Source organism: Hippoglossus stenolepis, chromosome 22 (genome assembly GCF_022539355.2).
Source record: "Hippoglossus stenolepis isolate QCI-W04-F060 chromosome 22, HSTE1.2, whole genome shotgun sequence".
Taxonomy (NCBI): Eukaryota; Metazoa; Chordata; class Actinopteri; order Pleuronectiformes; family Pleuronectidae; genus Hippoglossus; species Hippoglossus stenolepis.
Window position 1 is genome coordinate 9,006,834 of NC_061504.1, and position 20,874 is coordinate 9,027,707.

Sequence of the window (20,874 nt, forward strand, 5' to 3'; positions counted from 1 at the left end):
ATAAATGGATCTTGAAGAAAAACAAAATCAGGCACATTCAGAGAAATGATATATATGAGTGTGTGCAATTTGGTGCAGCTTTGTCTAAATGATCTTTATCACAAACTTAAAATCCATAAGGATCATTGCAGTTAAAACAGATTCACTGCCATTCACTGTGAATCACTGCCAACATGTGAGGACACTACAGTTACATACTGACCATTCATATGAAGTATTAAAATACTGTTCTCATCTTGTAGCTTAATAATCTCTCCATTGTTTCTTTAGTCATATGCATCTCTTTTATTGAAGAAAATCAAGCTAAGTCACTTTGTTTTATTACATACATGGTCAGGTAATATTGGGCCCATAAAAGCATCAAAGATACACACATCATACACATACTGAAAATCTGCATTAACTAAGACAAGTGCATTTTCATATAAACTAAAACAAGAAAAATCGTCAAGTTGTATTTCAGTTTTAATGTTTAATTGATTAAATACAACTTTGCAATTAGTTTGATGAAGAAAAAAAACAAACCACTCTTTGGAACAAGAGGTCACAGACTAATGTAAAAGGGCCAAAGGACGTGAGAGGTGAGGAATTAAGTGACAAAAATATATATTTCTGCTGAAAAATTATGTTTATTTGTCATATTATGCTTTAATGTGTTGAAAGGACCAAGAAAACAAAACCTCTCGGAAGATACAACAAACTGGAACAAGTCAAGTCCAGTTCTGCCGTTGGAAAATACTTCACGTCGGCAAAATAAAATATCAGGCATTCATTTATTTCCAACAGCGTTCAGAGCTCTTCACCCTCGATTACAACCCTGAACTAAAAGAATAAAATAAAAGACGTTTTTGTTGCTTCCCACCAACAACTGGTTTAAAGCACCCGATCCATTTTACTGGAAAACAAAAAACCCAGAATCTCAGAAAAATCTCAAGGTGGCAGAGAAGCACCAAACTTTCTTCACTACTTTTTTTGGTAAATAAACTACAACATGAATTCAAATGGACCCAAAAGCACAGCTTAAAAAACCCAGGGCTACAAGTAGAGCAACGTCCTTGTAAAACCTCCTCAGACAGAATCTCATCAGCTGACGTCCGGCTGGAAAACCAATAGAATCACTAAATCTCCACCATGTAGATACACAACCATCTGTTTTCACTCATCTCCAAAACAACCGATTCATATTATCACTGAACTTAGACGGATCCAGAAGCACATCATTGACAGAGACCAGTTTCCTCCACTATCATAAATTAAAATCCATAATTTAATCCAAAATCAACCCTGACCTTTTAAATCACATCTACTTTATATTTTTATCGTGGCATGTATTTTATATTATTACTTACATATTGTGTCTAGTTGTGTTTTTTTCATGTGTCGTAATGTTGTTACTTTGATCTGCACTGACTGGTGTGTGTGTATTGCGTATTCGTGCTTGTGTGCATCTACATAGTGTGTGTGTGTATAGGGCAAAGGAGGATAAGAAAAGAGCATACACTCACCCATTAGTTTATTCTTTTACTTCTTTAATAGTTTGATAACGCCATATGTTTGTAGTGGCAGGTCAGCCAGTGTCTATTATGTGTCTGCTAGGGTGGAAGAAACAAAAAACAAAGAAACACCTCCCGTCTCCCCAGTGTTGCACCATCTGTCCTCTTTCTATCAAGAGCTGCTTTCAGACATGCGCCGAACTCTGCAGATCCTCCATATTCTCCCCCGGAGGAGGTGCACTTGTGAACGGTAAAAGTCTGAGTGAGAGGCTCGGGATTATCTGAGGTCTTTCTGCGCCTGGCCTCCTAGTATAAAGTCCGTCGCAAGTCAGGAGAGTTCATGAGAAAATTATGACCCATCCAACACGTGACAGACACAAAAATGAAAAAAACAAACAAAAGCAAAACAATCATCTCTCGGTGAAAAAGCGGTGACACACACACGTTGAAGACACAGATAGTTTGTGTTGATAAGAGCTGACAGAGGTGTCTGTGTGTTGTGAAGAAAATCATGTGATCTCTGCAGCGGAGTTAATACGTCACTTCCTCCCTCTGTCTGCTGCGTCACTCTCCTGAATAATGTGGAGGATTTGATGGTGTTGTGAACGCGTCTGTGCATAAATCCTCCTGTTCTGTTGTGCATGTGTGAAGGGAAAACACTGGGTGAACTCCAATTCTCTACTTTACCCACAGGTCATGTCTGAAAAGGGGCGAAGGTGCCCTCTCCACACGTGGTGATTAATTCCCGTTCTTTCTAACATCTTTTGCGCTCATGCACCATAGTCTCAGTTCAAAGTAATGCTTGCCCCACTGTAGAATTGTACGTCTGTGATGTAATGTATTTGTCTTACTTTATTAATAAAATTAAACAGAACAAAGAAGAGAAAAGAAAAGAAGAAAAGCAAGAAAACTAAAACAAGCCTCTTCCAGCTTGAACTGGTTATAACAGATACACAAACACAATGGGTGTCACAAGTGTACAATGCTTTTCTTTCAGGGGTCACAGATCAACAATGTTCTCACCCGTCTGAATGTACAGTATGAAAATATATGAAGAAGCCATTACAGTTTCAATGCTACGCACCGCACTCTTCAACGCCTTCTCTTTTCTCCGCAAACTTTCTCCCCACCCCCTGATGCATCGGGACCCGATGTCTCCTCCACTTGTAAAACCACCAGCACCCCGAAAACACATAGAGCGCAATGAATGCCGGGAAATCGTAGAGGAAGAGGATGGTGAAGAAGCTGGCGACTAAAAGGGTGCACAGCAGAAGTCGGGTGATGTGACGGAGCACGTGAAGACTCCAGTGGACGAGATTGTCAGACTCTTTTAATTTCTCGGAGGGGAAAGTGGGGTGTTTGTGAAATGGGTGGGCCGATCGATTGCAGTCTTCTGTTTGTCCACCGGTCTCCTGACCGGTGATGGATCTTTTTCGTATTTCAGAGGCGTTTTCCTGCTCCTTTGCAGAGCTGATGGTTTGGGCTGATTCAGTCAATGAGGCGGCGAGCTCTTGAACGGGATGAGCACTTGAATCCAGATCTGTTTGAGTTTGATTTATTGTGCCGAACAACTGACCACTTCCTCCTAGGGAGTGCTCTTTGCTACTTGTCTCTATTGCTTCCTCTTGGCCTTGATGGATTCTTAGATTTGGATCGGTCAAGGAAAATGAACGTTTCTCAAAAAGAGGATGGCGGTCACATGTAATATCTGCCGGGCTGCCCTTCATTCCATCCACGATATTCGTGTCCTGCGCTCTCCGACCGAACACCTCCTCCCAAATCCTCCTGACGAAATCCTCACCAAATCTTTCAATGAACGCCTCCTCCACCCTCGACTCAAGTGCCACAGTCTTTTCTGCCATAACCAGGTCGTTCGTTCCCTCTGACAATTTCCTACATTCAACACGTTGAGGGTTCTCCACTTTCTCTCGCTCTTTCAATTCACCTGACGTGTTCTTTCTCTCGACCCGAGGGTCCTCCACGTTACCCATCGACCCCCTCGTCGCCTCTGTTTTCAGCCTTCTCTCATCTTCCTCTCTTAGTATCATATCCTCCTCTACTCCTTCTATTGTCGCAGGTTGGTGTCGAGGCTCTGTTTGAGCGTCGATGTTCCCCTTCACCGTAATTTCCTCTGGGCTCATTTCACGGCCTGTGCCCTCTCTCCGACCCCTCATAACATCCTGTGATGATTTCAATCTCAATCCTTCCACCTCTGTTGGGTTCAGGATGTGTCTATCTGCTGGAAAAGTGTCACTGTGGAGGACCTTTATCTCCACATTGTGCGTGCTCTGCGCTGATGGGTTTATTTCCTGTCGCTCCACATTTATTCCACTGCAACTCAAGCTTTCTTTTTCTGCCGTCATTTCAGATTTACGTAGATTTTTCTCCTCCTCTTTCCGATCATGCAGTTCCTCCGCTGCTCTGATTTTCCACAACTGTTTATTATGCACTTCTGAAACTACCGATGCGTCTCCCCTCTGCCAGGCCAATGAATTTAGTTGTACATTTCTGTCGTAATGTCGCCACGCTTCCTTTGATTCTTCACCAATTAGTCTCTTAGTATCTTTTCGACAATACGTATTTTCCACCTGCGTGTGTCTGAATCCTTCCTGGTCTTTGTCACTCGATGCCGTATCTTTTTCCGATCCATCCAATTTGAATTCACCTTCCATTACTGGGCTCGGCCTGATATTTTCCTCACATGTTTGGTTTGGATTGAATTTGTGTGCGTGCGACTGCTCGGGTTTTATTTCATTTTCATCTCTCTCGTTCTCCATTAATGGATTTTCACTCTTTGGGCTGAGCCCGAATTCCTCGCTGCGTTTTTCATCTGCGTGCCTCTGGGAGATATCACACGCCTCTGTTTTGCGCGGCCTAAATAACTTCTCCTCCGTAGATGCTTGATTTTCCGTGCAGTTTGTCGTGATCCTTCCTGCTGTTTCTCTGGACGTGGAGAAGACAAACCTCTCCCCGTCCTCTGTCCCCTGTCTGATTGTCTCCCTAAATGCCAGCGTGTCACGTGTCTCATTGTGTGCGGTACCTGTAACCTCCCCTTCCCCACTAGAAGAAAGACCCTCGTCCAGCCTCGCTCGCTGTGAGATCCTATCAACGGCGCTGGCATTCTGCGACTCTGGCATTTCTGTCATGTCTGCTGTCTTCGACTCCCCTGAGCTTGTTACTAAATCGGCCGTGTGGGGTGCGCCGCGCTCCTCTCCGCCTGCTCCTTCTGCTTCTCCTCTTTTTCCCACTCGCTCCCAGACTGGAAGCATGTGACGCTCGTCTGATCTGTCAACAGAGCCCCCGGACACAGGCCTCACCCCCTTGAGGTTACATTCCTGTAAAGTGTGTGTTACAGAATTCGTCTGCGACCTTTGGGAGGCATCGCGGGTCACCATGTTGTCACAGACACAGGCCTCTGCATACGGCTGGTGGTCGAAGTTGGATGATGTCGTTGCGGAGGCGTGTGAGGTGGTGGGTGCATCCGTGCCCACCTGAACTTGGGGCTCCCTGTGATTTGAGGGAGACACCGATGCCGCTGTTTGCAGCCATTCCGCCTCCGGGACACCAGAATGGTCCTGACGACTCGGCTCAGTTAGAAATTCCTGCCACACGTCACCCACCGAGGTCTCTTTATCGCCGGTATCGTCTGTGGCGTTAAGAAAAGTCTCCCACAAATCATTAACAGAAGGCATTGCCTCTATATTTTCTACAGACGCTTTCGGCCTGGTCTGCTTAGCGTTCCCAGCCCAGATGTCATCCATATCAGCAGCCCCCCACTTCTGCGGCGTATCGCTTTTCCAGTCCAGTGTGAGCAGAGGAATCTGATGGTAGGTGAGGACTGGCGGACTGTCGTTTGGCTTTTTCTGGCGGTTGTAGCGATTGCTCACAGAGTCACACCATGGAGCTGGCCCAGGCGGAGGAATCTTCTGGCCACCGGCTGAGTCATGTGAATATACCCGTCGTGCTTGTTGCCTCTGGGAGGGGTCCTCTTGCACACGTGCTCCTCTGGGCCAACTTTTTACGCCGTCCACCTGTCAGGAAAGGGCAAAGGTCAAGCCAAGTGTTTAATGCTCAAACTACTTGAAGCGAAATCGGAGGCCACCAGCACGAGGTTTTGTTATTTGAAGGTCATCAACTCCTTTAAATCCCAAAACTGGCTTCATGACATAAAATGTGTGCAATGGCCCATTCAATTCATCGAGTATTCTTTCGTATAACATTACTGTGGTGATGCAACTGGCTGTAACGCCGCTGCACACACACATGCCTGTTTTCCATTCATCAACTTTACTGCACGTTCACAAGCAGTTTTGCATTTATTATTAACAATGTGCACGTGAGTGACTTCAGACATGCTCTCAAGTGTCAGGTCAGCTGAGGCTCCAGATCCTTCCCGCTCAGCTGCTGTGCAGCCTAACCTGCATCTCTGGCTCCGTCGTCATTCCTTCCTCTGAAAGACCACACGTTTATCTAGCCCTGATTGTGAGTTGTTGAGTCTGTGACCTCACCAAAGCTTTGTGTCCTTCGTGGTGTAATAACGAGTGTGTCTCTGTGCTGTCCGCCGTCTGTCTGTCAGCCTCCTGTGCTTTATGAGGGACTTGTGCTCCTGCAAAACAAATGACAAGAGTTAAAGTTTGCCTTCATTTATACACACATATGTAGACATAGGGACATTATGCACACACACTGAAATCTGGAGTACACACACCTGCAGAAGGTGTTGCTGTGCTATTGGATTCCTTGGTCTTTTCCTCTGCACTTATCCTCCTGTAGTTAAGAAAAAGACAGTACATGAGCTCTGCAACATGTTTTACAGACAATACATAACTATTGCATTATGTTATACATATGTCAGTATTTGATTATCAGCTTAAAATATTCAGTTTTGACAGTTTTCATTCCAAAATACAGTTTTTTCATGTTGCGGCGTATTTTCTTTGATGACGTGCAAATAAAAATGAATGTCTCTTTGAATTTACCTCCGCCATGGATTTTAGGTTTTCACCTTTGTCTGTTTATTTGTTGGTTTGTTTGTTTGTTTGTTTGTTTGTTTACAAGAAACACAAGATGGATTACCAGGAAACAAAAAATTAGGCATGTTTAGGAACTGATATTTATAAGCATGTGCAATTTAGTGCAGCCTGATTGGATATAAGGGGACTGTTGGGCCTTGGCGTAGGTAAGTACTCCTCTATTCTAGTTTCTTTAACTTGTCCATTTCCTCTTCAGCGACAGTACATCTCATCTCTATGACTCAAGTTTAGTGACATGGCTGAATAAAGAGCAGGTTGGTGCTTTCTCTGTAACACGTGTCAATACTTTTTTATTGCTGTTGCTATTCTTCATCTCTCCTGGGCCGTAGCTGCATCACTGCAAGATTGACTATTCCTCTTGTCTCAGTGCAGTCAGCTTGTATCTTTTTTCAGTCAAGCAAATGAGAGCAGAACACACATAAATACACAGAACTACTTTTCCCTAAAGCCCCCCCCCCCAAAAAAAAGGGGGATTATGTCGACAAAGAGGATGAAATATGCACATCTGTCTCTCCTGAGACGTCACGGAAAAGCCGGACAGACACCTGACCTTAAATGGGCAATATGTGTTCTACAGCTCAAAGACCCATCACTGAAAAGTTACACAACTGCTTACAGTAAACACACACAGGCCCAAAGCCAGCAAGCAACATTAACTGGTGCTTTAAAGGTCCAGTGTGTGAGATTTAGGTGAAAGGGATCTATTGGCAGAAATTTAGAATAAAATAATCCTAGTGATATTTTCACTCGTGTGTTTTATCTAAATTGTATGAATTGATGTTTTCTTTACCCTGAAATGGTCCATTTATATTTAAATACTTTATATTTATCTGGAGCAGGTCCTCTCTACGAAGGCTGCCATGTTTTTGACAGTAGTACAAACTGGAGAAACTAAACACCTTTTGAGTTTTTATGACCACTGAAGGCTACCACAGGTTCTCTTTCTGGTTTGGAAGAGGAGGGTGAAGTGAAGGTTATTCAGCTGCAACATGCAACTTCACCACTAGATGTCACTAAATTCTACACACTAAACCTTTAAAGAGAAACTGTTGTGAATTTAATTTAGTCATTTGAGTCCCAGCCATTTTATTTGAGTACTGATTATGATAAAACGCTGTCTATTGTTGACACATGCAGGTGACATGAGTTCCTCCAGCAGTGGCAGGTTTTTACAACATCTCCAGCATCAGATTCTCTCACCTTTTCGCTTTGAGGCAGCTCCTCTTCCCCTTGTAGCCGCCGCTCTCCTCGAGCACTTGAGGCCCGAGCTCCTTCGCTTGTCCTCTCTGGTGGCAGAACAGCACGTAGTTAATCTCCTTGTTGTTGGCCCAAAAGGTGCCCGCCCTTGTTTCGTAGCGCAGGCAGAAATCCACCCTGGTGCCCTCTCTGTCGAAGCGAGGAATCAGAGTATACTTGAAAGCAAATCTGTCTGTTTCCCTGTCACTGGATCCGGGCACGTACTCCGCAAGCAGGTCAAAGTAGCTGCTCCAGCAATCCAGGCTGATTCGGGCATAAACCGACTTGCTGTAGCCGAGGTTGACCACCCTGATAATGCCGCGGAGCATGGTGGTTCCTGGGAGAAGCTCGATGCTCTCCAGCTCCAACATCTGCGCCTTTAGCCTCTGGTCCAGCTCCTCCGGGGATGATGGGACTGTAAACAGACAGGACATGTAGAACTCCTCCAGAGGAAATGCAGCTTCCCTCTCAGGAGGCCGGCTGACCTCTGACACCGTCGCCTCAACATTGTCAAACTCCTTCACCGACACCAGGTTGAGGCCGAATGCATCAGCGAACGACACCTTCCTGCAGACAACCGACGGGGGCTCCGCTTCCGAGTCCTCATCTGTGTCCTCGTCTGTGGTGGAGCCCGTGGGAGACGAGGCCTCCATTCCTCCCTCTTCCTGTCCCCCACTTCTCTCCGGCTCCTCTTCCTCCGTCACGACACCATCCTCTTTCAAGGGTCTGACGTGCAGAGCCTCCATAATGCTCGATGGTCTGAGAGGCAGCTGTCGGCCCGTCCTGCCGTCTGTGTGGCTGGGAGGGTGGCACAGACCAGAGTGCCCCGAGCCTGGCTGCAGTGATACTGTGGAGGGGAGAGCACAGAGGGGACGTGACTTGACAGATGGAGTTCGGTTACAGCTGAACATTGTGAGCCTGAGCCAGACCTATAAATAGGACACGTATAACTGGAGCATGGCGGGCCAGTCATCCTCTCGGTGATCCACTCGCAATTTGTTTGCTAGTTACAAGGTAAATACATGAAAATAAAGCTCTCGCAAAGCACTTCAAAGTAAAACTGATGCATGAAAAGGTCAATATTTGAAGTATGCTGACTAGTCAATATGTTCCGACTGAAAATGTGAAAATATTCCAAAAATGCAAACTTACAATCTGCATCTTAACTTCACTACATTTGTGGCAAAGATGTGAATTAAAATGGTACAGTACAGTATCTTCTTGTCTGCATGATGGTGCAGCAATCACATCGACCAAAATCCACACTTGCTGTTATTATATATATCTTCCTTATATAAGCAGATTTATCTGCATGACTGTGATTAAGTGCTTTTCCCTGATTTTAAATTATTTGATTAAATTGTGATCTACCCTTTGCCTACTCACTTAGAGCTTGAAAGAAGTATATATATATACATACAGATACATTTTATGTGAGCCTCCTTGCTTTCTATTGTGGTTATTTTTTTTATTAAATGTAAATATTCTTGATTTATCTGCTTTATTCATCGCTCTGCTTTCCCTTTCCTTATCTTATATATATATACTTATATATGTCTGTGTGTGTGTGTATGTGGCTATTGGATAAATGGAGCAGTCATTCTAAACCGACAAAGGTTGTTGGTAATCCGCTTATTCACTAACAGTTCCCATGATTCACTCACTCTAATTTAATTTACCATTTTACTTTATTTATTAAGTGTTCAAAATGTAACTGCATGTTTTCATATTTTTGCTACTTTTGTCAAGTCCTGCAGTAAAAAGTGTATTATTATTATTGTTGTTGTTACTATTATTATCATTGTATGATATTTTGCTGATGAAGCTCTGCAGAGTCGATCTGTTACCGGAGGAGCTCAGTTCAGGCCCTTGTGTTGGAATCTTGTGTCCGACACTATGTCAACACGTCTGCTGCAGGAGCTGGTGCTGACCACTGACCCTCCATGTGGAGAGAGCAAGAACAGACAGAATTCCCTCCATTGAAATCAATAATGTGTCAAATTATGGTGTGTTGGCATTTGGTATCTGCAGATCCTCTCGCCTTCGTTTTTAGGGTTCACTGCATCTTAGAACAGAAGACTGGACATGACTGTATTTTTCTTGGCAGACTGGACTCTGTGTGCGTGTTCGTGTGTGTGTGTCTGTGTGTGTGTGTGTGTGTGTGTGTGTGTGTGTGTCTGTGTGTGTATGTGTGTGTGGGCACCAGCGTCTCAGATAGGAAGTTTAATTTAACTAATCCTTGACTTGCAGCGTAACCATACACCAAAATCCAGTGGGTCTTGTAAACCGATGTAAGTTGCTGGTTATCGGATCCCTCACAGGTAGGTGAGCAACTTTTTTCATCCTCAAAAGACTCATTGTTATATATTTGTAGGTCAAATAGTTTCTCCTTTAACTTTTAATTGCGGCTTTGGTCTTTAAATAGCATCAGAAGTTCTCATCTGCAGATTTGATCAAGGATCCAAATGGCTTAATAATTAAATAGAATAATTTGTAATGCATAGAAACTCCCAGTCACTCAAAATATGAACTTAAATTTTAGTTCTTGCTTTTTTTAAGAGTTACTTTATTCACAGTTAGAAAGGATGAGGACAAAATATTAGGAACAATATAAACAAATGTATGCTTGAAAATGAAATCATAAAAAAAAAGCTCATCATCATCTTTTTTACAGTTTTAACATTTGTTTGTCGATCTCTCGAAATCAAGACGACAACTTGTACGTTTAATGTGTATCAGTAGATGGCGCTATATGATCAAGAGTAAAAAAAACTGAATTGCAACCCAATAATTTAGCATTTTAAGATCGTAGTTTTTGTGTGATAATGACTTCTAGGTATTCAGACGGCGCGAGAGACAGAATAATTATATGATGCAGAAAAAGAGTTTGTAAGAAAATGTCCTAAGTTGTTGTTTAAAGTCTTTTGTCTTTAACTGTTGGACATGCACAGCCTTGGACAAACGTCGTGGCAAACCTTGACCGCTAGGTGGCAGCAAACGACCACAATTCCCTTACACCTGTTTTCCTTTCCCATCATAATCATGTCCCAGATGTTTGTTGGGATGCTGGAATTTTTTTTATTTGATAGCAATAACGATGTATTACACAAACAAGATTTAATAAAAAACACACTGGATACAATAAAATCCGATAGATCTGTTTTTCTCATATTTTCAAATAGGCCAATGCATTTTTCTTCCACCACATCTAATAGAAAATTGACTTTTCTGGCCAATTTTTATACATTATGAAAATAAGGCAATGCTTCAGGAAATCCAGTCTGTCCACTATTATAGGGAATAGTATGGAGTTTTTTTAAAGCAGCAGCTACTATAAGGAAGCACCAGCCTATTATAGTAACTATAATAACTATTTTAAATTTTATTGGCATATGGAGAAATACACACTGGCTGGAAGATGCGTTTATTTTCCATTCAAAAATTCATGTAGAAATCTTATCTCTCCCAGTTTGTCTTCTATATAACAAATACAAGACATTGCATGTAAATGTTGACAGCAGAGGGAATGAGACAGATGCACTTCTCGCGTTTCCTACATGAAGAAAAACTCGCTCCACCCTTTCTCCCCTTCATCTGATGTTAATCTGGTCATTCGCTTCTTGACCGTGAACGTCTCCGCGGTTCGAGGGGAAAAAGGAGAAGAAAATAAAGACGAGACAGAAGAAAGCAACAAACCGAATTTATGAGAATTAATGACTGATAAATAAATGACCCTGTGAGAATGTTATAATGGGTAAGAAAAATTCCTTCAGTTAAACTGTGTATTTTATTACGTTCGTCAAATAAAGTCTTTATTTAGCTGCGAATTCTATTTGAAGAAATTTAGAAAGAAAAAATCTAAACTTGAACATATTTACATTAAAATACGCAATTGTGCAATTTAATAACATTATGCAAATCTTAGTATTATATAGCCCAAGTTATGCTTTTTACAACCATCATTTTGCACATGCACACACGATGTTTCCTCTGCTCGACTATGAAATAATAAGGTGCATATAAATTTGTATTTAAAAACTAAGGCTACTTTACATTAATTCATATATATAAATATAGATATATAGATATATATATACCACAAATGTGCTGATGGTGATCGTATATAGGTTTTGACCTGAAGGATGCTTCAGGTATATAGTCTTGTTTTGTTTCCTGACTTTGACACACTTCGTTTTGCATGAATGCAATTCCTCTGCTTTAATTTCTACAAGAATGATTACATACAGATCTTCTACTTATAGGGTTGTAATGCGTCTTGTACTCAATTTGTAGTATTGAGTAGAAAAACACATAATTAAAAAAAACATATATATATTATAACGGGGACTGTAACGTTGTGTAGAAACGAATTGGAAGTTTTTGGTGAAATATTATTGCCTCGGTGTTGTTATTTTGTGTTCATATAGATCCCATTTGCGGATGTATTTGCATCAAAGCGACTCCTTTGATCTGAACCTGGAAGTGTTCTTGGATGCAGCAAACTTTTCGAGGAACAAACTTTTTTTGTTTGTTTGTTTGTTTGTTTGTTTTTTTCAAATAACTTTTTTTGGGGGGTTGTTTACGTAGCAGGTGGCCCTGACGTCACACGGGGTCGCAGCACGCCCAAAAATAACAATACACACCTCCGCGCACGAGCAAGTGCCTCCCCTGAGGGCGGCTGGAGGAGGAAGAGGAGGGGGGGGGTCTAGTCCCAAATACACTGGCTTGCTGGGTGTATGTGTGTGTGTGTGTGTGTGTGTTTGAATCGTAACGAAAGAAGAAGAAAAAAACAAGCGTCTTCCTCGCATTGCGCGTCATTCAAACGCGGGTGTAGTGTACTAGCTTTTCCCCCAGTGTTGCATTAGTAATAACAGCGGCGTTGACGGGAGACAGCAGGAGAGAGAGAGAGAGAGAGAGAGAGACATAGAGAGAGAGAGAGAGTGTGTGTGTGTCTCGGAGAGCGGTGCCCAGCGGAGGAATATTTCAGCCGTGTGTGTGTGTGTGTTTTTTTATTTACTCCGGCAGCTTGTTGTTCGTCTCCTCTTCGCTGTTGTGCTGAACTTGGCCGGTCACGTGTGAACATCTGTCCGCAAGTTGTTGTTCGACAGGACGGCGGCTCCTCACCTGCAGCGTTTGGGGACAAAAACCACAACCTGCCATATTTTTCTGCGCGGTAAGTTTGTCTCTTTCTTTTAGCCCGAGAGCTTTTATCTCTTTCTTTCTTTCTTTCTCTCCGCACTTCTCCTTGAATCCGGGAAGTGGCTCCGGGACTAGTAGCAAGTTTGTCCGGTGCGAGATCCGCAAACTCCGCTGGCGACCTCGTTCTCAACGCGTTGCTCGTGGACTTGTTGTGCTTATTTTTTTTTATTTGCAGAAACATGTTTCACCTTTTCGTCCCAGAATTCGGCTTCATGTTATCTCCTCCACGTGTCAGGACCCTCGGACAGCACCGTCCACTCAGTTGCCTGCTCTGGACCCTGAACACTGACTTTTATTTAGTTAAAAATGCGGCTTGAAAATTTTACCTCATAAGAATATTTTCTATTCATAACCTAAGTGCTAAGTTTATAGATTTTTTTTACGTATTCTGCTCATAATAGTGCAAAATTAGGTCATATTATTGATAAATAGCCTTATTTTTTACTTGTCTTTGATGTCATCGTGCCTTTGATAACACATAATGTCAGATTATATTTGTATTAATGCCACTGAAAGCTATTTTACAACCTATTTACTGTTTGCTGTAATTTATTGGCTGCGTCTACATTACATTAATGACTAAAACACTGCAAGTAATGCAACTCATAACAGTTATATCTCTATTTATATTTAGGGAGAGCTAGATTGTAAATCTGTTTGTCATCTTTATTTTATAATTTATCAAATAGGCAAGAGTTACTGCAGTTTTTTAATCCCCTAAGTGTAGCCATGGCATTATCACCCTTGACATACAGTTTTTTAATATACTTTTTCTGTGATGTTGTTAAAAAGCATTGCCTAATTTTCTATAAACTGAAGCTGATGAACCTAAATAAATAAAATCCAACTAGATTTTAACGCACAGGCTGTAGTTGTGTATGATGATCAGTCATCCACTCCTTATTCGGATCTCAACATCTGCATAATCAGTATCTATGACGATCAGCAGTCAACACCTTACCGTGCATGCTTGCTCCATTTTTATTTTCATTCCATCTTTTTGCGTTGTCCAGAAACAGAGTTGCTTGGATTTCATGATGACTAACACGAACATAATTAAGCCTGAAAGCTCATAAAAGCTCCTGTTAAGTTCCTCTCTGTCACTGTCTGTGTCTTGTCACTATCACTGTGGCCCCCCCCCCCCACCAAAAAAAAATCAATAGGTGAAACTTTTTTTCTCCTAAAGAAAGGCTAACTAGGTAGTGGGAGCTGCTGAACTCTCCGGGCCTGTCCTCTGATCAGCTTTCACCCCTGGATTAGCTGCATCGACCCTCCTTTTTTCGAGCCGCAGGGTGCACAGGTGTTCCCTCCTCAGTTATGCAGGTGTGGGCCAGTTTTCCCCCCCTCTCACTCAGTAGCTCTCACTCATCAAAGGCCAGGCGGCAATAAATGCCCCTGGTGAAATATGTCGGCGACGATGCACAATCAGCCCCTTTGTTGCATTGGCCCAGCAATAATTTTTTTGAGTACATCTAGAGTCTGTGCCCTCTTGTTTACTTGTTGTCAGGGTGTTGTGTTGTGCGGTAAGAACTTGATTTAGTAAAACAGCGAGCGATGTAGAGACTCGCCATTTAGTCTCTCTCCCAGACTGACCGTTGTCGGGAGCGGTGCACTTATTACCCCCGACTCTCCCCCACTCTGCATCCATTTTTTGATTGCTGCATTTATCATCGGGCGGTCGTGCTCTACATTATGGTAATAGGAAAATGAATGTCCTCCACAGGATTAATGTGTATACCCTGTCATACGTTTCAATCATTTATCAAAATTAAGATTCAGCTTTCAGCTCAGAGAACACTGGTTGATGCATGATTTTTTTATTCCATCTTAGGATGTGGACATTGTTGCGTCCATGAGAGCCGATGTAGAAAAAACACTTTGTGTTTGTGATTTACAGAGTCATGAGGAAACTTCTGCATGCATGGCTGTGGGTGTAGAAACCACACAGGACATGTGAGTTCACAAAGTCCAGACAGTGGGTTTAATGCACAGATCACATCCACGCTGTTTTGAGTCATACCACTTCTGAGGCAATGAAACACTTGCTCACTTTTGGATTAGCTTTTGAATTGCACCGACCCCCCCATCCCCCAACACCTCTGTAATGAAACCGACCGCTCACCCAAGCCTTGAAGTGTTGCCGAATTGGGGGGGTAAGAAATGAGTAAGAAAATCAGGGGAGTGGTGCACCAGCATCTCACTGGAGTAGCCTTAACAATGCGTTTTCACATATATCTAACTCGGCCTTGTTTTTAAGCTTAAGGCAATTAGATGGCAAATGTCCAGGTTTTATCCCCGTCAACTTCACAGAAATGTTTCCATGACAACCTCCATGCAAGTTAAAGCAACCAGAAGTGATCAAGTCCTTTTTTCCCCCCTACCTCCCTCCCTCCTCCCTTTCTCCCTCCCATTCCAGTTCCCTCCCCCTAGTAAGAATGGAATTTGTGTTGACAGTTTTGGCCTTTAATGGCACTTTTGTGCCGCGCAAAAGTATTTGTTTACCGGGATCATATGCTGCAAGCTGTCAGCCTCGGAAAGATTGACTCCCGGAGATAAGAGTGTATTACATGCTTAAGAGGCCACCCTTTTTGCACTGTAATTATCCACATCACAGTAATGATGTTTTGTGTGCCCCAGTTACTAAGAGTCTTGAGACAGCTCAGACTTTTTTAGTTCCGCTTCAGGTCACTTCTTAAGCCCGACTCAACACTGTTGTCAGCGAGAAGCATTGTGACTGTTTGGCCGGAGAAAGCTGTGCAGGGTGGGGTCAGGGGATGGGGATTAGAACGGAGAGCGCAGGCTGCCCACATAAGGGTGATTTAAGAACCATCAGAGGACAGAGTCACTTACTTATTCACACCGGCCATTTTTCTTTTATCGCAGATCATAGCCACATGTCGTTTTTTTTGTATTAAGTTCATAATTATGAGTTTCATGTTTGCTTGGCCCAGTTAAAAACATGATTATGTGGTTAAATGTCTAGTCCAGAACAATCTGCAATGACTGTTCTGCAAATTCATCATGGAACCACCCACTAATGATTCTAAAGCCACAAACAAATGACCCCAGCACCGACCAGCCAGAAAATGTAGCTTTTGGCTGCTGATTCTGAAATGGAGAGGGACATTGATGTAATCTCATAAAACAAACTCCTGGTTTGTGTACGCAATACAAGCTATATAAAAATAATTCCTTTTCGTAGGAGTTCACCTCCTGGCACCGCAGTCTTGACTGTGACCTTGTGCTTAATAGTCTCCCATTGAGCTGACACTCCAGACTGCCATAAGCTTGGCCTGGAACACTAGCTGACCTATCAGCGTGTTTATCCACATAAACTACAGCGTGCATGCACTCCCTGAATCGCAGCACATCAACAGCAGCCACAGACCCTGCATCTTCTTTCTCTCTCTCTCTCTCTCTCTCTCTCTTCCTTCTTTGCTGAGTTAACAATTGCATGTTTACTCGCTGGTCAGTGTGGTGTGAAGGCACGTCGGCGTCTATTCAAGTCACGGTCGCATGGACAGTGTCCTGGTGTGAAAACATTTGTTTTTAAGGGGAGGTCTTGGCCTGAATTAAAGATACAGGGTCAGTCGTGGTAAAAAGGCAAGGTCACCGCTCTCAGCGCATTCACCCGTCAGCCTGTCACTCGTAAACAGTCAAAACATCATGTGAGACAGCGCCGAAGCTAATGGTGGTAGCCAACTCAACCAACATTTAAATGGCCTTTTATTAAGACATCTCTTTGACTGTTAGCGGTTTGGTAGATATGCTGCACATTTGACAATGCAAATGAGGAAAAGGGAAGTGAAAGCTTTGTTTCCAACCTAATTAATTGCTCTCAACTGAGACCCAGAGGCTAACGATCTAGTAAAATGATTAGTTTTTGATATATGTGTGGCTGTAACAGCTGATCCTCGGCCCTACACTCTTTGTTGATGAGTTGGACCCTCACATCTACAAGGACCTTCCCTCTTTCACCCAGAGATACAGAGAGAAAATAGGAAAAGCAAATGTTTATTTCTAACATGTTGCGAGAGGAAAAAAAAAAACATAGAGAGGAAGGGGGGGTCATGACAGTAACAGTTTTTGACAGGCACATTAGGCTGCAGAAAGAGCATCCAGCTCGGGGCTGAGGGCATATGGTGCTGCCTTCTGCCGGCGTAGCTCTAGACCAAGTTCCAACACTCACGCAGGGTCACGACTGTCTCAGGTTTGTTCCTTCTGTCTCACTCACCTAAATAAGAACAGGAGGGGGAAAAATGGAAATGGCGGGGGGGGCGGGGGGGTTGGGGTTGTTGGTGTTTGAGTGGGCTCTGCGGGCCGGGGGTGTTGCGCAGTAGCTTCGTCTTTCAGTAAAGGACAAAAGGAATGTCTCCAGTCAAAGCCCCCTTTGGGTCAGGACATTATTTGGTCAAAAATGTGAAGCGGGAGACATTTGACATTTTCAGAAATGCATCATTTTGTGTTTGGGTTGTTTCGCAGCCACACAGGCTCCCCGGCCACATTATTTGTGTCTCGTGTTGGGAATATACATTTGCATAAATCATAAAAGCAGTTGTCTAGTTACAAACGAGCAGTGTAGTGATTTTATCTGATTCACTTTCTGAAGCTCGCCCTCTTGGATGTCAACCCATAATCCTACTCTAAACAATGGCCATGTTTTCACCACATCGGCCCGCCTAGGTTTTCTCCTCTGTAATGTGGAGAGGATCGACTTGGATAATGTTTGGGATGACGCAGGGCTCTGGTCTGAAGACAGCGGATCGGTGGGAGGGTAATTACAGGCTACTGTGCGGTTCTCTGGATTTTCCCTGGATCATGGCTACAGGCCTCGGAGCTCAGCCTCCAAATGCTCCTCTCTGCGAATGAAATAAAATGGCCACAACATATGGACGCAGCAAAAACAATGGTTTATTTTTATGATATTTGATGAGTGGGTTTTAATTCAGATTGTCACTTCTGGCAGGCAGCCGGGCAGATGGTGCAGTCTTGCAGCTCATCAGAGCCTAAATACCTCCAGGCAGCTGTTGGTCATAAACTTTTTCTTTTCCTGCATGTTTTTTTTTTTTTCTTTCTCTGCATTTTCTCTCTTTAACACGGCCTGGGTCAAAAGCAGTCAAACCTGTTACAACACCTGTTTCTGCATATGCAAATCTGTTGTTTTGTCATTTCATTAGGCATGGCAAAAAGACAAGGCTCCCTTGTGGTTGCAAATGCGACTGGCACCAGGCCCAGTTGGCACGCCGCAAAGCAGAAAGGCCCTCGAGGCGGAGTGTGGGGAGGGACGAGAAGTGTCTGTAGCACAGCGACTCAGCCATTGGATGCCTTCACATTACAGCTCAATCTGGACAGGATCCTAAAATTCCGAGTCAAAGTTGTATTGGGTTTGAGTAGGTGGTAACGCCTCCAATTATCCCTCTTTTATCTTCTCTGGAAAGAGTATCTGTAAGCGAATCACAAAGGACGTGTGCCCAGTAGCCCCCAAAAAAACAAAAAACTGGCACACGCGTGTCTGGCACACGCCACGCACCTCCTTCCCTCAGTGTCCTCTCCTCTTTCCCCCCTCCTCATGCCCCCCAGCCCCATCCTCATCCCTTCATCATCTGGCGCTCTCCCGCAGCGCACGCCTCTTAACCACATGTGCCATTGCCGGGCGTGCTCTTGCTCCGGGGCTAATTGTTCACTGGTAAACTGCATGCTTGTTGGTGGGGGTCTCCCCCTTCATCCAGACACAGTTGCTACAAAGCGGGATGGTGGCAGCCACGGATCGCGGGCGGTGGGAGGGTGGGGGGTACGGCGCAGATCACGATCTCTCCATGCAGTTTATTTCTCGCCGCGCAAGTCTAAAGATTGTCAGTTGTAATCCGGCCTGTGCGCCGAATGCAACAAATACACCATGAAATTAAAGGTTATTGCAGGAGCGTAATGCAAAAGCTCTGTTTGAGATTAAGCAAAGCTGTTTCCAGACCTGGGGTAAATTAGAAGGGGGAGACAGCAGAATATGTTTTCCTTTGCAGTGACAGTCCAAGAATCTCCCTCTACTTCTGATTACTGGATTGATCAGTCATTTTAACAGATACTGATCCATAATCATTTGATTTTCTTGCAGTACAGTTGCACAAAAAGCCTGAAAGATCCTGTGTTTTTGAAGGTTTTCACTTTGGTTGTCTTTGCTACTTTTCCCGTACAACAAACCTGTGGTCAAATCCAGTTTAATCCATTGTAACTTGTTCTAATCTAGTGCTTTTGTAGTCTTTTTTTATGAGTGCCTTCCTCAGCCTAGACTTAGGAGATAGATGGATGAATGCAAAGACCTAGGACTAGTCCCTGTGCTGAGCTAATCTCAGTTGATAACCGAGGCCTTCCTCCTCCTCCGGTCTCTCCTTTTCTCCCCCTCTCTGTCCTCCTCCTCCCCTCCTTCTCCGCCGTGGCTTGGTGGGCCTGATTTGTAGTTGTGCTCCTCTCTCTCGCCACACAGACGGCATTAAAGCCAGGCCCCACAAGCCCCCTCTGATATAGGAGAGTTCATTAGAGATGTGCCTTTGATGGGCAGCCTTTTCATGTGACTACCGGTTTTTCAAATACCTTGATGTAGAAGCTTAAGAAGGCATTGTGCAGTAAGCCCTCCTTTTGATGCGACTTATTTAGATCTGCATAGTAAATCAGGGGGGAGTAAATAACCAGCCAGCAGATGGAAGCAAGGAGATAAGGCGCGGGCGAACAATTGCATTTGTATTTTGTTATGATGTTGACAGCAGCTAAAATTCACTAATCTAGAGCCACTGATCTGCATTTCAAAGAAATCTCATTTAGCAGCAGGGAGGATAAAGTTCCCCTCATTGTGTCTATTTTATTGCATTCTTCACTAATTTATCTGCCCACAGATTTAACGTGCAGGGCTTGGTGGTAGGAGATGGCGTCCGCGCGTTGCATAGGGGGTCTTAAATACTGTGAAAGCGGTTACGTCTAGACTGTGAGCTGAGGGTAATTACACGTCTGACCATGAATAGAATGAGTTTGAAGACTCATCTTTCTTCGGGCGGGCCTGAATTGCTCGACTAACACTGATAAGGAGCATTTGGTCCCTACAGAAATATTGCCAGTGACTTTCCATAATGCCCACCCCTCCCTCTTCTTTCCCCCAACACCAAGGATGGTATTTACTTTTAAGATAAAGTTATTGTGTACAGTAATCTGACTTGTTAGCATAATGTCCTCTTTCATCGCGGGACCCTCCTTTTTCTGCAGTGTGGAGGTATTTGTGGTCCGGGTCTTAAATAGTTTATCTAGACTTAGTGAGCGAGCGCTTTATGTAAATATCAGCCTATAGCATTATTAGGCCTTCATGAATACTTAAGTGCGTTTGCCATGTTTATAAGTTGATAGAATTTACCGATGGTTGTTATATTTGGAATAAAGGTATATGTGGTATTTGTAAATCCCAGCGAATTGGAGGTCATACAGACTAATAGCATTCCTAATGCGTTGCCAGTGAATAAAATATGACATCTGCACAGCCCAGGGGTGTTGTGATACTGAAGTCGACGCAGCCCCAAATAATTTTAGGTAAAGGGTCATTAGCTTGAAATAATGTTTTATATCCAAGTTGTATTTAAAAGTAATTGTGCTCTTTTACTTCAAGATGAATTGTTTTTAATCATCCCGTGCAGCGAGGCTTTTTGCAAAACCTCATTACACTTATTCCAGACTTTTTTTTTTTATATCCTTTTGCCTTATGTTAGAGATGTTCTGTTACCATTTTCCCTTCCCTTCACCGGGAAATATTGCCGAATTGGTGATATTTTATCTCGTCTCTCGCTCACACTATGCTACAGGAAATCAATTGTTCTTCTTCACTGCTCTTAAAGTAGTACTTGTGGCAGTACAGCGCAACTGCTGTTTTGGGGCCGCGA

General features: G+C 43.4%; 2 protein-coding genes across 9 annotated transcripts in view; one reads left to right on the plus strand and one right to left on the minus strand.

Annotated features, from left to right (window-relative positions):
- Positions 1-270: 270 nt before the first annotated feature.
- ppp1r3aa (protein phosphatase 1, regulatory subunit 3Aa) lies at positions 271-8,622 on the minus strand. The gene is made up of 4 exons (XM_035147936.2): positions 7,727-8,622; positions 6,202-6,260; positions 6,002-6,099; positions 271-5,524 (listed from the first exon to the last, which is right to left on the minus strand). Exons 1-4 carry the CDS (start codon positions 8,506-8,508, stop codon positions 2,570-2,572), a joined length of 3,894 nt encoding a protein of 1,297 aa, XP_035003827.1. The 5' UTR covers positions 8,509-8,622; the 3' UTR covers positions 271-2,569.
- A 3,842-nt stretch (positions 8,623-12,464) lies between these two features.
- Positions 12,465-20,874, plus strand: part of foxp2 (forkhead box P2) — a 107,963-nt gene continuing 99,553 nt past the window's right edge. For 7 of the 8 annotated variants that reach the window (XM_035147937.2, XM_047338617.1, XM_035147944.2 and 4 more), the window contains exon 1: positions 12,465-12,935. The gene's annotated coding sequence lies outside the window, so the exon portion shown is untranslated. The remainder of the gene's footprint in view (positions 12,936-20,874) is intronic. The other variant, XM_035147948.2, reaches the window with a different exon arrangement.

Coding starts and splice junctions, on each gene's coding strand:
- ppp1r3aa (XM_035147936.2), bottom strand. CDS start 8,508: ATGGAGGCTCTGCACGTCAGACCCTTGAAAGAGGATGGTGTCGTGACG. Junction 6,261..7,726: donor AGCTGCCTCAAAGCGAAAAG/GTGAGAGAATCT, acceptor TCTTAACTACAG/GAGGATAAGTGCAGAGGAAA. Junction 5,525..6,001: donor ACGAAGGACACAAAGCTTTG/GTGAGGTCACAG, acceptor CTTTCCTGACAG/GTGGACGGCGTAAAAAGTTG.